Here is a 19,496-nt window from a genome sequence, read left to right on the forward strand (position 1 = left end):
TGACATAATATACACTAATATAGTGTAAATTAAAATAGGACGACAAGTCTTGTAAGTAAATGATATTGAGCTATAATGATGATTAGAAGAGAGGGGCTTGAAACTATGCTGCCAGTTATTGGTATTTAAAAGTGCCATACAAAGCAAAAGTTAAGCTAAATAGGTAGGTAAATAAATAATAGATAAATAAAGCAGGTAACTAGTAATAAAGACTAAAGCACTGAAAAAACATTTAATACTATAGACACGGGTACAGATACAACAATCACTTGAGCAATGAGCTTTTAATGCAGAGTTGACCTTTAAATGAAAACTGCCTCTTTGAGAAGGAAAAGGGTTCAGTTTTTATCCATGCATTGTTATATACCCATATATATACTTTTATTATGATAACTTCTGATACATGTGTTCAAATATTCTGATAGTATTTTGAGTTAAATGATTTGATTTTCTGACTTTAATTCAATGCATAATATACAAGATAATCCCCCAGTTCACTACTGCACTATCCCTCCTCTCAATATCAAGACAATTTTCTGTTTTGCTTATATTCAAGTAGTTGAAATACATTTTACGTATTTTATTACTGTTTTCTAAAATTTTAACCATATCAAAGGTGTTTCTGCGCAATTAAACACACTTTATGGATATTTTCTGATACCTACCGGCCACCAAACATAATGAAAAGTTAGCTATCGAAAATAGGTGATGGCAGCGAATATGAAATCAGGTAATAAACTATGTGAAACTTGCTTGTTTTGTTGAATTTACTGTCAGTTATATTTGAAAAATAAATGACGCTTCATGTTAATACAAAAAAAAATGTAAATTTTTATGTTTTGACGGATTTCTTATAAATTTAGTAAGCTAAATAATCATGATATGTTGTTGTTTTTCTTTAAAACGAGTTCTGATTCAACAATTTTTCCAAAAGTTATTGCCCTTTGTTTATTTTATTTTATTTTTGTCCGGTAATCTCCTCCTACATTTTTCAACGGATCTCTTTGAAACTTTGTATACATTATAATCATGATATGAAGTTATGTCTCCCTTCAAAGAATTTGATTCGACAATTTTTTCAAAAGTTGCTCTTTGTTCATTTCAGTATTTGATTTTTTTGTCCGGAGATTATTTCAATGTAAGAAAATCCCCGTGCCCTCTACAATAGCTTTGAGCCTTTGGCGCTAGTTCGACTTTCTGCATGCACATCGGAAACAGCCCAGCTACGCGCCTGGTGGGTGTCAAACAAAGTATGTCGGATTCTGAAACATCCATGATCTGTCCTTACATTATTCTTGTTACTGCTATTTCTTGAGAAGTTCAGGGAGACCCTTTCCCCTTGGGTTCTAGTTGTCCCTAGTCAATTTTGGGACTGATTGGAACAAGGATATGGCCGACAGACGGCAATCCTCGATTGAGACAGTGTCATCACCATTCCAAAGACATTACTCTGTTGGTATTTCCATTTTGTCATTTGTGGTGTCTTCTTTGTCCCTAGTTATACATGTTCAATTTGTGACTGTTTAGATGAACAAAAGTACAGTAAAATTTGTCAACACATATCATTTAATTTAATTTAAAAGAAGAGAAAAGATCGATCTTTAATGAAGCAAATAAAGCTTTTTCCGTGGTAGGGGTCGAGGTCAGTCTAGCATCTCTTGTACACCCTCTTTTTTGGAAACTTCTCTGATAAATCCAGCAAAAAGGAAGTTATCCACATAGCTAATGTTTTTGATAGACATGATTAAATGGCAGTGGTGTGCTTATGGCCCTTTTCTTATGTCTGAACATAAAACATTGTCCATAACAATTCCTACAATTTTCCACGAAACAATTAGATACTTGATTGATGTACAGAAGTCGGCACATACTGAAGGTTTATACTTTTTTGATTCGCTTAATTTCACGGCCTGCATGTATTCTATTTATGTGCTTATTAGTCACCTAACAGGAACTGGGGGGAACTATAGTTTTGCATTCTTGTCAGGGCTCCTACATTTGTCACTGGAACTTCTCACTTGGGGTATGGGTTCACCTTGGTGCGGTGGTATGTCACATATCAAAAGTAGGTGAATCTGACATACATTTTGACCTTTGACCTACATCAAAAAAAAAGTTTGTCTGGACTCTATTTCTTACACTACTAGTAACTGGAACTTCATACTTGGTGTATAGGCTCACCTCGGCCAAGTATCAAAAGTAAACACTCGACCTACATTTTGACCTTTCCTGTATCAAAGAAACAGTTTATCCGTGGGTTATCTCCTACATTATTGGTCACTGCAAGTTTATACTTGGAGTACAGGTTCATCATGGCGTGTAGGGGTGACCTTTGACCAGTATCAGAGAAAAAAAATGTCCAGGCTCAATCTCCTACACTACTAGTTTATTACGTTTTGATCATCTGTTTATTCTTTGCATATGATTTTACATTCAGTGGCGGACTGTAATTCATCGAATTGTCTTGTTATAATGGGATTAACGCCTCCTTAAACAAGTACTGGCAGTTGGGTTTGAAGATGGGTGAGAGGTATAAGCCTTATCATGCCATCCTGGCATCTGTTCTAGTGTAAACTGAATTGTCTCACTTTTCCAGCTACAATCATCACATTAAAAAGCTTCATTAATTTTCATTGGTTGCACTTCTAGTTATTGCTGTTGTTTCTTTCTTGTTTTTCTTAACGATTAAGCAAAATATATTATTTATATTAACAAAAACAATTTGATTTTGTTCTTCAGAGAGATGCCTCGGAGGAAGAACTGGAAGAATGCCTTTACCAAGAAGAACAACAAAAGTCGACTCGTGGATACTGGCCACGTAAAAAATAGTAGCATTGATGACATTACGAGTGACTGTGTGTCAAGCGACAGACCTGTTAGACTCGTGGATACTGGCCACGTAAAAAATGGTATTATGAGACGGGGGGATACCGCCTCCTTAAAAAGGGTACCTAATTTGCCTTCGGGCGCCACTGATGTAACAAAACTGCCTTCGGGCGCCACTGATGTAACAAAACTGCCTTCGGGTGCCACTGAAATAATAACACTGCCTTTGGGCGCCACTGATGTAACAAAACTGCCTTTGAGCGCTTATGATGAAACTAAACTGTCTTCAGGCGCTAATAATGTAAGTGAACTGCCTTTGGACAGCAATGATGTCATAGAATTGCCTTCTTGTACAAACACTGTACTTGAATTGCCTTTGGGCATGAAAACTGTTACATTCACTGAAGTGTCTTCATGCTCTAAAACCTTGCACTCAAAGACCAGTAATTTGCTGACATCAGAACAGCTTTTTCATGCAAGAAGTTTGTCTGAAGTACCTTTACACCCCAATACTTCTCGGGTGGAATCTTCAGTCACCAATAGCTATAACCATCAATCATATATCTCTTTGAACTTCGGCTCAGATCACCAGGCCAGTGAAATATTTCCAGCAGTTTCAAGAGGGATGCAATGCACTTGCATTAGTTTATTATCACTGGTTTCCTTAAAGACTGCACAATACCAGGCATCAAAACTACAACACATTGATGATATTCTGCTAGCAGGTGATGAGTTATTCAGGATAAGGATGGCAGAGTTAAAATCTACAAACAAATTTGTTTTCAAGATGCTTCAGTTTAAAGAACTTCCTTCAAGTGTGTTTTTGTCAGAAAAGAACTATGAAGTTCATTACCATGATCAGATATACGGCTGTGTTACACATTCCAATTGGAATCAATCTCAAGACACATTGAACCTACAGGAAGGTATTGAGAATTTGTTTTCCAACTACAATCAAGGTCTAATAATTGTTGGTGGGATTTGTTCAGCAGTGTATCTGGATGGCAACAGAAATTTTTCAATGTTTGATTCTCACTCACATGGCCCTGATGGTTTTTCATGTGTTGATGGTAGAGCTATGGAAGTTACCTTTCACAACATAGAACATTTGGTAAATTTCATGTTTTCGTTTTATCGCAGTGCAAACATTTCAATGAACAGTCACTGTCAGTTTGAAATTCAACCAGTCACTATCAACAAACTGACTGATGTGCGGAAGTCATTGCTAGACAAATACTTTGACTATCAGGCGGAAAAGGCAAATTTGAAAATATTTGAACCATCCTCTGCAAACAGAAAAGAGTATATGAAGGAATATATGCAAAAAAGAAGGCAAAGCTCAACATTTACAAAAAAACAAAGTTGCTGTTCAATAAAAAGCAAGCAGAAAGCCAGGCAAAACAAAGATTATAAACAAAAGGATAGAGGGAGAACTATTAAAAGCATGACCAAAGCCAGACAAAGCAAGGAGTTTCAGAAACATGAACTCAAAGTAAAACAGAACAAGAGAGAACTAGTGGAGACTAAAGAACAAGAAAGACAACGCACATTTAATTGCAAGAAAAAGGCCAGACAACGTCAGGAGTTTAAGGAACATGAACTCAAAGCAAAACAGAAAAAGCGACAAGAATTGGAGACTAAAGAAAAAGAAAGACAACGCACATTTAATTGCAAGAAAAAGGCCAGACAACGTCAGGAGTTTAATGAACATGAACTCAAAGCAAAACAGAAAAAGCGACAATAATTGGAGACTAAAGAAAAAGAAAGACAACGCACATTTAATTGCAAGAAAAAGGCCAGACAATGTCAGGAGTTTAAGGAACATGAACTTAAAGCAAAAAAGAACAACCGACAAGAATTGGAGACTAAAGAAAAAGAAAGACAACGCTCATTTTATTCCAAGAAAAAGGCTAGACAATGTCAGGAGTTCAAGGAACATGAACTCAAAGCAAAACAGAAAAAGCGACAAGAATTGGAGACTAAAGAAAAAGAAAGACAACGCACATTTAATTGCAAGAAAAAGGCCAGACAACGTCAGGAGTTTAATGAACATGAACTCAAAGCAAAACAGAAAAAGCGACAATAATTGGAGACTAAAGAAAAAGAAAGACAACGCACATTTAATTGCAAGAAAAAGGCCAGACAATGTCAGGAGTTTAAGGAACATGAACTCAAAGCAAAACAGAAAAAAGACAAGAATTGGAGACTAAAGAAAAAGAAAGACAACGCTCATTTTATTCCAAGAAAAAGTCTAGACAATGTCAGGAGTTCAAGGAACATGAACTCAAAGCAAAACAGAAAAAGCGACAAGAATTGGAGACTAAAGAAAAAGAAAGACAACGCACATTTAATTGCAAGAAAAAGGCCAGACAATGTCAGGAGTTTAAGGAACATGAACTCAAAGCAAAACAGAAAAAGCGACAAGAATTGGAGACTAAAGAAAAAGAAAGACAACGCTCATTTTATTCCAAGAAAAAGGCTAGACAATGTCAGGAGTTCAAGGAACATGAACTCAAAGCAAAACAGAAAAAGCGACAGGAATGGGAAACTAAAGAAAAAGAAAGACAAAGTACATTAAATTGCAAGAAAAAGGCCAGACAAAGTCAAGAGTTCAAACAATGGGAAATCGAAGAAAAACAGAAATCAAGGAAACGATTAGCAACTATCCTTAAGGAAAGAGAAAGCTCACTTTAAAGCAAGAACAAAGCACGACAAAACAAGGCCTATTGTGATTTAGAGATAAAAAGGAAAAGACTTTCCAGAAAAAATCCATTGCAGTTGGAAAAAGAAAGAGTGAAAAAGCAAGAAAACAGGATTCTCTTTCGACAAACAGAAAGGTGTAGAAATAGAATGTCAAAAGCAACAAAAAGAAAGGCTGTTGAATTACTAAAACATGAAAGTGCACTTAGTAAAAAGAGACACATGGGTGGTACAATAGATGAGTGCATACTAAAATTTCGTATGAAAGTTGCAAATGGCCCAATTTATGTTTGCACATGTTGTCATCAAACATGGTTTCGCAAAAGTGTTGTTCATCTTGAGCAAACCAGGATACCTTTGCAAAGCAAAAACATCTGTACCGGTTTGAAATCTGTTGAAGATAAAGAATGGATTTGTTCGACCTGTCTTGCGTCATTAAGAGAAAACAAAACACCTAAACTCTCGGTTAAAAATGGTATGTCATGGCCTGAAAAACCAGAAATTCTCAATCTGCAACCTCTTGAAGAAAGGTTGATATCGCAACGTATACCGTTTATGCAGATACGTGAGCTTCCAAGAGGTGGTCAGTTATCAGCAAAAGGAAATATTGTTAATGTTCCTGTTGACATACAGCCAACAATAAATGCACTTCCAAGACAAATCGATGAGCATGTTACCGTTGCAGTGAAGTTGAAAAAGCGGTTATCTCACAAGAGTTCATGTTTTTCAGAAAATATCCGCCCTGAAATTGTGATTAAAGCATTGCACTGGCTCATGAAAAATAGCCAGTTATACAAAAATGCAAATATACAGATTGATCACTCTTGGGAAGAGAGAATCACAAATACTGACGATGAAATAATCTCGGAGTTGACTGGAAGCTCCAGCTCAAGAGATGATAGAGACTCAGAAGATGCCTCTGATAACTTTTGTGAACTTTCTTCAGAAGAGGCAGGTCAAGGGAATACAGATACTTTAGTTGATGAGGCAGATATTGACACAAACAAGATATATGTTTTTGCTCCTGGTGAAAACCAGAAACCAATTAGTCTGTATGAAGACAAAGATGCAGAGTACCTCTGTTTCCCGACAATATTTTGTGGACAGAAAAGAATGGAAAATGAAGACCGAGAAAAAAAAGGTATATTATAGTGACATTGCCAAATGGGAACTAAGATGTGTCGACAGAAGAGCTGCTCAATCAGTCCCAAACATATTTTTTAAACTGAAAAAGATCCAGATCAAACAGGTCAGTGATAAAGTCAATCTAGCCGTTAGACGGTGCAAAACGAATGGTAAAGAGATAACTGCAGGGCAAGTGCGAAATGAATCATCTGCAAATAACATTGTCAGACTTAATGAAGGCTACTACATTTACAGGACACTCAGGAATTCACCTGCATACTTGTCATCTAAGAAAAAAGATGCATTTGCAATGATCAGACAGCTCGGTTTGCCAACATGGTTCATGTCATTGTCTTCTGCCGATACAAGATGGCCAGATCTGCTAAAAACCTTGGCAAGACTTAATGGAACTCTTCTATCAGATGATGATATTGTATCGTTGGACTGGAATGCCAAATCAAACCTGGTGAATAAGGATCCAGTGACATGTGCTAGATACTTTGACAACCGAGTACAAGAGTTCATCAGTACTGTCATAAAAAGCAGTCATAACCCTATTGGAAAAGTAACTGATCTTTTCAGAAGAGTCGAGTTCCAAAACAGAGGTTCACCACACATACATATGCTTCTATGGACAAATGACGCACCAAAGTATCCAGATGATGATGAAAAGTCAATAGTGGATTATGTAGACAAATACGTCACCTGTTCATTACAAACAAATTATCCTGAACTTCAAGCCCGTGTTGACCTTCAAGTACACAAGCATTCAAAAACATGCAAAAAAGGTGGCAAATCAATTTGTAGATTTGGTTTTCCTCTTCCTCCATTACCAAGAACTATGCTGCTTGAACCTCTGGAAACAGATGTTGACAAATACAAAAAAAAAGTATAATGAACTTCAACAAAAGATGAATGACTACAAAGATGGTTGTAATTTGGACTTTGAAAGTTTCCTCAATGACGTTGCAGAGACGTCGCTTGACGAGTACATTAAATGTATCAAAGCTTCGTTAAAAAGTCTAAAAATTTTCCTGAAAAGACATCCATCAGAAATGAGAGTAAACTATTATAATGCTGCCATTCTCAAGGCATGGAGTGCTAACTTGGACATCCAGTTCATACTGGACCCATATGCTTGTGCATCTTACATTGTCTTATATATAAGCAAATCACAGAGAGGCATAAGCGCTTTGCTAGAAAAGGCATCACAAGAAGCAGAAGAAGGAAATATGGACTTGAAGCACCAAGTGAGACATATTGGTAACAAATTCCTTAATTTTGTTGAAGTTAGCGCTCAAGAAGCAAGCTATCTTATACTCCAGATGCCTTTGACTCAAGCTTCCAGAGATGTGGTTTTTATTAACACATCAACATCTGATGAAAGAGTCTTTCTCCTGAAGACAGAAAATGAGATTAACGATTTGCCAGATAAATCCACAGACATCCATGCAAAAAGTATGATTGAAAGGTATTCAAAACGACCAAAACAGCTGGAACAGTGGTGCTTGGCTGATTATATCTCCCAGCTAGTGGTTACATTTCCAAAGGAAATGGAAAAGTCTGATAAAAATGATGAAGAAAAAAATGAAGATGAATTAGAAGCACAATTTGGGAATGATGTCGAGAAAGATGACATTTCTGAGACAGAAATATTCACAAAAGACGATGTTTTAGTGACATTTAAAAATGGCATCAAAATCAGGAAACGTACAAATTTCAGAGTAATCAGATTTGTCGGCTTCAGCCGAAAAACCAACTCTGAAAAGAGTCTATTACAGAGAAGACCTTCTTCTGTATTTGCCATGGAGGAATGAACAGAGAGACATTATTAGCAATTGTGAGTCTTATGAAGAACACTACAAAACAAATGCTGACACAATCCAAGATAAACAAAAAGTATATGAACACTTTGTGGAGGAATTGGAACAAGCAAGACAGCAAGCTGAGGAAGACACATGTGATTATGATAAAGTTGCTCCTAACACGGAGCATGTTGAGGCTGACGATGCTGAAGAAGGTGCTGTGCCATCTGAAGAATTCATCCATTTTGACCCTGACACTATTCAACATAAGGAATATGACATTGGACCAGATATTGGTCTATGTTCAAAACCAGCAGATTTAGAAGCTAGCGCAGTTCGCATGCCTGATGACCAATACCATACACTCCTACAATCTCTGAATTGTAAACAAAGAGAGTTCCATAATCATGTCACAAATTGGTTAAGAGATAAAGAACCAATGTTTGCCTTTTTGACTGGTGGAGCAGGTACAGGAAAATCAGTAGTAATTGATGCAGTATATCAAACATTACATAGGTTGTTGTGCTCTGAAGAAGGAGAAAACCCAGAGGACGCCCGAATTATGTTATGTGCATACACCGGCAAAGCTGCATACAACATCAATGGCACAACAATTGCTTCTGCTTTTCACAAAAAAATGTATCAAACACAGCAACATATGCATGCAGACGAGCTAAACTCTTTTAGGACTAAGTACAGAAATTTGTCAGTAGTAATCATAGATGAGGTTTCCATGGTTGGCAATAAACTGTTAACATTTATCAATGAAAGGCTACAGCAATTGACAGGAAGAAAGACAGATTTTGGTGGAATCAGTGTGATTACTGTTGGTGACTTGTATCAGCTTCAACCTGTTGCTGACTCCTGGATTTTCAAAGACTTATCAAACCCAGGTCAAGGCTTAGCAACCAATCTCTGGAAAAAACATTTCGAAATGTTTGAACTCACTGAAATCATGCGACAAAAAGGAGATATTCAGTTCACAGAACTTCTCAACAGGCTTCGCCATGGTGAATTGTCCACCCAAGACCTAAAGACACTATCAGAACGTAAAGTAGAACAAAGCCATGCAAAGTACCCAAAATCTACCCCTCATTTATTTATAGAAAATAAATTTGTTGATAGCTTCAACTCAAACCTCATAGAAAACCTTGCAACAAACAAAGTACATGTCAAGGCTGACACAGACATCCTCTCGCAAACAAAACTCTCAGCAGATGTTAAGAAAAAGTTGATACAAGCCTTGCCTGATAAACAGTCTACTACTGGCCAGCTAAAAACAAGCCTCACATTAGCTGTTGACATGATATATGACATATCAGTGAATCTTGATGTGAATGATGGGTTGACGAATGGAGCAACATGTGTAGTGAAAAACATTGAATACAAAAATTCAAATACAAGACCTGCAATAGTATGGGTCCTTTTTGATGACCCGAAAGTTGGAACATACAGGAGAAATCAGTACAAACACCTCTACACCTTGGGTATTAACACCACCTGGACATCAATTTTTGAAACGAAGCGAACTTTTGTGTACAACAGGAAAACATATGAAAGAGTTCAATTTCCACTTCAACCATCAGCAGCAAAAACTGTGCACAAAGCTCAGGGTGCCACCCTTGCCAGTGTTGTGGTCAGTTTGAATCAAACTAAAACACGAAAAATACCACACATCCACTATGTCGCTCTGTCCAGAGTAAAATCCCTAGATCAACTGTATATCCTTGATTTCAATGAGTTGAGCTTGGCCAAAGATGAAAACGTTGACACAGAAATGCAAAGACTTAGACAGCATGAATTAAAACTCTGTTTCACACCATTGTATGTCATTAATGCAGATTCAAAATGTCTGTTCAACAATGCTCGATCTCTGCATAAGCATTTTAAAGACATTAAATCTGATCCAAATGTCCATGCTGCAGACATCATTGGTATTGCAGAATCCAGATTTTGCAATAGAGATACTGATGATGCCATTGCTTTGAATGAGTTTCAAATTTATAGAAATGATTCTCACTGTTCAGGTACAAGACCACATCATGGACTTGTTATATATGCAAAAAACAACTTACAGGTACTAAAGTTTTTACCATTTTCATCTGAAAATGTAGAATTCTCTATTTTAGTGGTGAATACATGCTCTACAGTTCTACAGTTTGTAGTTATCTATAAAAAACCTTCATGTTCTTTTCCTGTCTACTCAACATTTCTCCAAACAAATTTACTGCCTCATATTGATCCGAATCAGAATATCATGATAATGGGAGACTTCAATATTGATTTGCAAAAACAGCAAAAAAACTTTCTCAGCTTTATGGAAGAAACTTTCAACTGCAAACAGGTTCTTGTTGAACAAACAACAAAGCTCCATACACAAATAGACCATATCTACATAAATGCGCCATATGTGCAAAATGGTGTCCTAGAGGCATACAGGTCTGATCACAACATGATTTACAGTGCTATTAATGTTCATTAATCTCAACAGAAAATAAAACCTGCCTTTATTTCATATCCATTCTTCCACCAGAATGTGCTTCCTCATTCACATTTTTGTGAATGTGGCATCACAATATTGGTAGCAGAGTGGGAAATTGAGTGGTTTAGTTTTACAAGGTCCACTATGTTTACAGTGAAACCTGTCTAGTTTGCCAAACTAGAAGTCATATTAACCAGGATGACAGGAAATCTAGAGGTTGAATTAGACAGGTTTTATTTTATTTCTTGTGTTAAAATGTACAATTATTATGTTGTTCATGCACTTACCTTATTTATCTGGTAATAAGCTCATGTTTAATAATAAGCCCATCCATGTTTATTACAATGTATTAACATAATAACAAATAGGTTTCATTGTTTTACAAAATGCTTATTTCTTGATTTATACCTGGGCTTAATGCAACATTAATATGTCAGATGGATGATGTTTAAATTTCCTATTTCTTATTTATGGTATGGATTATGAAATTTGAACTATATTTTCAATGCTTGATTTGTGCCAAGAATCTTTGCAGAAACTGGAGAGTGCTTGAATAAACTTACAAAGTGTTAAAAGGACATTTATTTACAACTTCAGAAGACAAAAGTCCAATTGTGAAGATAAAATATTTGTATATTGAAAGAAAACCACTTGTGGCAACTTACCATAATCTTTGATTTGTGTTTGAGTAAAAAGACTCGCAAATACTGATACAGATGAAATTTTGTGATTCATCCGCTAGCCTTCAATTGACCAATATTGCTTGAATGTACTCATACAACACACAAAATATATATAGCTTCAATCTGCCTGAAGAAGCTCTTGATAGAAAGAACTGGCAGTAAATTCTTGTACTTCCCACAGTAGACACTTCTTCTCTGACCTGCCAGCCCACCACCTCGTTGTTGTTTTTGCCTCACTTGTATTTTGCTGTGTAGACTTTTTTTACAAGAATCTACTCTTTCCTCTACACAAATTCTTAGCTAGGCAGCTTGATGCTGCAAAATGTGAATTTTTTTGCCCGAATAGGCCACAAGTCCAAAAGTGTCTTCTTTCAACATTTGTATGCCCCTGCCATAAAATAGGAAAAGGAAGAAGGNCTGCCATAAAAGGGGGGAGCATATATTGTTGCCCATGTGCATCCCGTTTTGTTCAGCTTATTTCACATTTCTAGTTATTACTATGTTAAATATGTATATATATATGTTTGCCTTCAATCATTTTTTGTTGTTGTTTGCCCCTGAGATTATTACAGATTATATTGTTAAACCTTTGTATTTGAAATAGATGTAGCAGTTTTGCAAAACTGCACAGCTTTTGTTTAAGGGTCTTATTTTATTATACCACATACATCTGTAATACTCATTCACTGTAATTTAAATTCTGCCACTTCAGCCATTTCCATTTAGATTTCCTTCAATGTTTTATTCAATATTTCAAAACCAAAAAAACCCAATTACTCATGAAGTAGGTGAATGTTGCTTTCTATCATCATCATATACATTTCTTTCTTTTTAAAACTTGGTGTACAATTTCTGTTTAATTTGCATCAATTCCTGTACTCTTATTTATTAAAGCCATTATATTCTATATATTCATTCATATCTTTGTTGAAATGTGTAATTACTTCCAAAATTCATTTCAGCTTTAATACTTATTATATACTCTTATTTTAAACTGATTGATTTCCATGTGTTTTTCTTTATGATGTATATATTTCATATCAAACCCATCATTCAACAAACTCACCTGTGTATAGGACTTGTTGAATGCCTTCATAATGCATTAACAGTGTTTAAATTGTTCACAACCTACCATTTTTTTTTGTTAAATGTTATAAACTTGTGGTGTTGACCTGCAAAGTTTGTGTAGACTGACAAACAGTTAACATACATATCATAATAACTAAAAGTTATGGTAGTCTGTACCATGATACCACCATTGTATGCATTTCTACAAATGCAATTGAAAACATCCTAAGGTGAGTATTAAAAGAAGGGTGTCACTGGCCAGTCCGTAAAGGACGGTAAACTTCCCTCCTTACAAACAAAGTACAGTTAAAATGTACATTAATTGATATGGTTGGTTTTTATATGGACAGACAAATATCATGATGTTTCTGTTTAATGTCATATGCATTGCAATTAACACATCATTATCACTGTGCTGCATATATTAGGTATTCAATAGTTCCTTTATTAATGAAAATTTTCTGTATTTTTCTTCTGCTAACAACTTATTAATTTCTTTTTGAACCTATACCATTTTTGGAAATATATATTGTCATTGTTTGTTTTTCGGAGTTGACTCATCAATACAAGTTTATTGGCAAGATGTTTTTTTATCCAATAAATATAAAATGTGATTCATTAGTTAATTTGTGTACTTAAACATATATTTGTATACAGTTATAATAACATGTGATTTTGTGTAAAACATACTTTTAGATTAATTAACATGAATAATATACCTTTTACATACATCAATTCATGGCACCAAGCCATTTCATCGTTATACTTAATACCTGTTTCAAAATAACCCACTTTCTTTCAAAAACAAATGCATTATAAGAATATAATTTTAATAAAATGTTCATAGAAAACACAATATACTTGTTCCTAGTTTGTTCCTAGTTTGTTTAGCTGCATCATAGATGACAAATGAAAAACTATACAATTTTGCTTCTTTGATATTGCATTTAACAAATGCAAATAAACAGATATTACTTCAAATAAATTTTATATGCATGGTGTCACCAACAGATCTCTAAATGACACTAAACTCCATGCTTGTACTACATGTATACAGTATTGATATTTTTACTGAATGCCTTACATAATAAACAGAAGAACAATCTCTTTTTTAAACATTATCAAAAAAATACTGTAACATAAAAGGCAGATCAAAATAATATGACCAAAAGTTTAATAAGAAATTGACACATAAAAAACCCATATGGAGCCCCATATTATAACATCACGTGTATACTTATATTCGGAATAATTTTGGTCATATTTCTTCGCTAAACGTCCGAGGAGTTCCCGATGATATTTTCCCGCTAAAACTCGTCGACCTAGCTCACAAATATGGCGACTCCAGCGAAGATGCTGAAAACACAAATATCTGATCATCAGTTATCAAACATGACTGGTTATATACATAACGTAACACCTGTTAAACAGTCCATGAAAAATAGCACTCGATATTTCAACTGCGTGCTACAGACGGAAGGAGGAATATACCACGATGTTGTCAGCTTCTCGCCTGAAAACAGAGAATTGTTTCTCCGTGCTTCAGACAAAACCACGCCAGTTGTAATGAGAAATGTGTCCAGAGCTTTAAGTAAGTACCGTTTAAAATTAACATGATACACACATACCACATTTTATTTTATTTCTGTAACTTTTACGTCCTTGCTACTGCTATGATGCACAACAACAAAAATGTAAAAATACACATCAAAAACTCGACCCAGACTCATTTTACGAATCTACTTTGTATTTCACGATGAAGTACTCCGAGCCACCCCATATCAAACATCAATAGATTACAGTTTAATATACCTGAATCATTTTTGCTCCTCTTTTCATCACATTTGAAATTTCACGACATTGATTTGACCCTGAAACTGTTTTTGAGGAACAGTCTCTCGGGCGAGACATTGTTTTTCATAAAAAAAACATTAAATTTCTTCTTGTTGCCATATTACACGACTCATTTGAATTCATTAAAGCTACAATGTTTACCAAAATACATCATATTGATAATCATATCTGTGTTTGAAAATAGACAATGTTCCTTTTTTTTTAAAAATAACTCGCACAGAAAAATAAACACATCTTTTACTAAAAATCGTCAGAATGTGATAAACAGATGCACCAATAAAAAAACTGAAATACAAAATTTTAAAATTTTAAAGGAAAATATCACTCAATTGATAGCCAGTCTGCCATTTGGGGAACCTTTCCCAACCAGTTTAACTCTTCAAAATCGTGATTATTACTAAATCCTAACTTTCAGAGATATGTCTACATGTCACAGATATTACTCTTGACTATCCACATAAAGATAGTTAGACTCTTGATAGTCAAGAGTCAAATGAATGCCCTAATTTCTTGCAAACGCTGTTATTATAAGTGCTTCCTTTAACTTTATCACCTTAATTTTTTTTAAACAAATCAAGACCAGTTCAATATGCTGATTGGTCAATGACTATATATCAATACCTATATAGCTGAATCAACACCTACATTACAATGCAACCCTACTTTTTGTGAGTGACTAACACTTTTCTTCATTCTTATAAGATCTTAAAACTTCAAAATATAACTATTTCAGATAGGTGATACAGCTATAACAGGTCTTTATATATAATTTTATATTGAGCAGATTGTACCTGTTAATATCTTCTTTTTTTAAAATGCAAACTACCACCGATCAAATATATTTCACCCTTTTTTATGATATTCAGAACATTCTGTTTAAATACACCATTCTTCATCCAATAATGATCCTGGCTCCTACTGAAACATTTCACATGTGATTAAAATCATGCTAGAGAAACTTAAGGTTCTCATTAAAATTGATAAAAAGGATAAAATTGAACTTGTACATCTCGAAACACAAGTTGACTAATTCATGCCTTGAATGCATGCCTGAAGTAAATCAGTGTCATAAATATAGTAATTAAAATGTATTTAATTTACAGGTTTCACCTCACCAAGTGGCACCAGTTTGAAATGTGGCAAAAGTACAACACTGGATACTACCAAACTCAACTATCCACCAAAAGCACCAGACACAATACCAAAATTAATCACAGCCATGCCTTTAGAAGATGTAGCCAGCATAGCTACAGTTGGTGACTATGTATGTATATTGCCAACTTTCACACTCCTAAGTTTGAAAAAATTGTTTCTTTCCTACATGATCAAACATTGTATCTGCCATGTTTGAAAAAGTACACCTAGATCTGATTGACGTTTCTAAACAATTAAGTAATGTATATTGGAGTCTACCAAAGTTATCTATAGGGGTAAAAGTATTAAAACCAGTGGTAAATGTATTCATCTTTCTTTTTTTTAATACTTAAAATGAATCACTTTTGAATAATCTTAATTCCTGAAATCAATGTCCGAATTTGTCTGGTTATTAATCACGCCAAACATCTTCCTTTTGAATACAGATGTTTATCAGGCCAAAACAATATCTTATAGTTAACTAGTACATGTATATCATATCATTAAGTAACTACTACAACCTTTATATATTCATGTTTTAGCTGGTGTTTCAGTTGTTTTCATTAGCCTCAAAGTCTTAATTATATTGTAAAACATTATCTAAATTGTGTTCTACCAACAATTTCTTCCTCAAAATCAACATTAAAAGCTATTTTTTGTGAATTTTTGTTCATTTGCTAATTGTTTGAATGCTTTCCACTAAAATACAGACTGTTTAGTTAATTACTTTATCTTACTTACAGGGAATAAAGAAACATGTTTTATACACTATTCTGACACACTTGCCCAAACCAACTGACCGAAGTTTTCCATTTGCCCAAGCGCTAAAACTGGTTGTCCCTGGCATACAGAAACTGTACTTTTTACACCATTGTACAGGCATCATAATTAATGCCGTTTGCAATCAAATTGAAAGTTTCACAGTAAATTTTGTTGGACGTGTAACTATGATTTCCACTAGCTCAACTTTTATAACAAGAACTTAAGTCAAACTTTACACTAGTCGGTCATGCATCACGCTATACAGCTACTGGAATTTAAAACCACTAGCCTGAAATTGTACTAGTCTCTGGCTATTTGGCTAGGCTTATTTTCCAACCCTTGTCTCCTAGTTTTAATACAATATACATCAAATATTAATATCATAATTACTTAAAACCATGATTCACTATTACTGTTAATCAAACTTTAATTTGTGCAAAATACATTTCACTTGTTCAACACAGATTCCTTATTTCATTACAGATAACTGTGTCTGGCAAAGTAATGGATATGGACACTACAACTCAGAAAATCACAACAAAATTTGGGAAAACACTGGACTTGAAAAACATTACTTTTGCTGATGCTAATGCATCAGTTCGCTTTATGGGATTCCCACATCAAACAAATAGAATTAGCACAATGCTATAAACTGGAAAATGTTGCAGTTAAAGACTTCAACGGAGATAAACATCTGAGTACCACCGGCAAAACCATAATAACATTAATCAAAGATATAGGTATGGTGACAGACACACAAGTGATTGAACCAAAGGAAATCACAGAAACACCATCAATGGTTTCTGCCACCATGACAAATACATGTGGTGGATGCAACCAGAAAATTGACATGCTTATGTCAGAATTTGAGTCTTTGACTACGTACAAATGTCCTTCATGCAAACTGAGGATGAAGATCCAGTCCTGCAGAAAAAATCACTTACTTACACTCCAAATACACAGTATTTAACAATACCGTTACCGATTTTTGTGTATCCATTGACAGAGAAGACCTATTAAATGACGCTGATGGCATTGAGGAACTCCTTCTGACCTCTAAAATTACATTGACACTCCCATCAGACACTTCAAAACAAGTCATCAAAATGGAACTTTGCAAAGATGACTAGTTCATTATGCATAGACAATGATCCTTCCAAATAACACATTTCTAAATTTTATTCCTTTTTTAACATGATTTTATTTTATACCACAAATCTTCACACATTCCTCACATGCACACTACTTTTCAAGTAAAGGTATTTCCAGAGTATGACATGAGCTGCAGTGCCCATAGGCTTTATGAAACGCAAATCTTGTGTCAATGTCTGTGAACATGTACTTCTCACCTCTCTACCAGGCTCATTTTATACGCCTATCAAGTTTGACCTGTCGTTATTGTTAAACCCTCAACCATACACACGTTTTATTAAGCATACATGTAAACTAAATAAACCGTCAAAATCAAACAACAAGCACATCAAACAGGTCAAATTATTTTTCTCTAAAATGGTACAGTACATATTTTGTACTTACATTATAATGCAAAGTTGTGCAATAATAGCAAGTTAACCTTGTATTATGAACCAACGTGCAAAATTTAACACTAAACAGCTAATCCAAAGTTCAACATCACGTGCACATTGTCAATAATTCAGGTTACAATTTGTCATTCTTAATTCATACGTATCTTGTTATGATATAAAACAAAGTTGTGCTATGTTGACAAGTTAACCTTAAGCTTGTAACCAAACACAGACATCGCATAGTCAAAAACCAAGGTCACCAAGGTAAACATTTTTTTTCACCAATAGATACTTATTTACAATGCTATAAAGCAAGTTTGCAGAAAGCTTCAACAATAAAAAGCTTGTGACTGATTATCAAAATCACAAATAACATTTTCATTCGCATAAAATATATAAGTTTTCAAACAAATATTTGCAAAGCCTGACATAAAAAGGAAAAACCCTGACAATTTTACTCTTTAAAACTGACATGTTAGGAAACTTGAAGTATTCAAATATTGATATTTAAGTAGGCCTCACATGCACTATAGGGCCAAACATGTCTATTTTTCATTTTTTATTCAATTCAATTTTTCTAACATAGATCTATGTAAGCCTTATATTCACCTCAGGGCCCTAAAGTTATTTTTTTTTAAATATTTGAAAAAATCTGATATATGCACAACCTCAAATCATTTTTGCAAGTTTCAATTCATTATCTCTCCTTTCAAAACAAGCAAAACAGAAAATTTTAATGCTAAAGTACACTTACAGTGTCCCCAGGTTATTACTCCTTTTCTTTTGTAACTTTACCTATTTTGATAGACATTTAAGGGGAGCCTGACATGCAAATGCAGGGTCCTGTGTTTTATTGCTTTTCAATGTAAAACCTAGGCCTCTACCTATTTTAGTATAAATGTTTGATGAAGCCTGATATGCAACTGCAAGTTCCCAACAAATTTGCTTTTTTAACATAATATTACCTATTTTAATATAAATTCATGTATTCAAGGAAGCCTAACATGCAACTGTAGGGTCCAAACACTTTTGAGGCTGGGTAATATGCAACTGCAGGTACCCGTGTGGGTGTTTGTTGCTTCTTTGAACATAAATTTAACCAGTTTTAGTATAGATATGTGAGGAGGCCTGATATGCGGCTGCAGGGCCCCATGTTTTTTTGTGCTTTTTTTAAAGATAACTTTACCAATTTTTGTATAGATATGTGAGAAACCTATTATGCGGCTGCAGAGCCCCATGTTTTTTTTAATCTTTTTTTAAAAATAACTTTACCAATTTTAGTATAGATATGTGAGAGGCCTGATATGCGGCTGCAGGGCCCCATGTTTATGTTTTGCTTTTTTGAAAGTAACTTTACCAATTTTAGTATAGATATCTCAGAGGCCTGATATGCAGCTGCAAGGCCCCATGTTTTATTGCTTTTTTAAAGATAACTTTACCTTTTTAAGTACAGATATTTAAGAGGCCTCATATGCAACTGCAGGGCCCAATGTTTCACTTTTTTGTAGCTATTTTTACAATTACCTATTAA

At 34.6% G+C, this 19,496-nt stretch overlaps 1 protein-coding gene and 1 pseudogene across 1 annotated transcript; both read left to right on the plus strand.

Moving 5' to 3' along the window:
* The first annotated feature begins 3,428 nt into the window (after positions 1 to 3,428).
* Positions 3,429 to 4,570, plus strand: LOC110459290 (nucleolar protein 58-like). Its single transcript, XM_021511473.1, has one exon. The coding sequence runs from the start codon at positions 3,452 to 3,454 to the stop codon at positions 4,568 to 4,570; it is 1,119 nt and encodes a 372-aa protein (XP_021367148.1). The 5' UTR covers positions 3,429 to 3,451.
* A 79-nt stretch (positions 4,571 to 4,649) lies between these two features.
* Positions 4,650 to 6,762, plus strand: LOC110459291 (annotated as a pseudogene).
* The last annotated feature ends 12,734 nt before the right edge of the window (positions 6,763 to 19,496 follow it).

This window comes from Mizuhopecten yessoensis, unplaced genomic scaffold (genome assembly GCF_002113885.1).
Source record: "Mizuhopecten yessoensis strain PY_sf001 unplaced genomic scaffold, ASM211388v2 scaffold10007, whole genome shotgun sequence".
Taxonomy (NCBI): domain Eukaryota; kingdom Metazoa; phylum Mollusca; class Bivalvia; order Pectinida; family Pectinidae; genus Mizuhopecten; species Mizuhopecten yessoensis.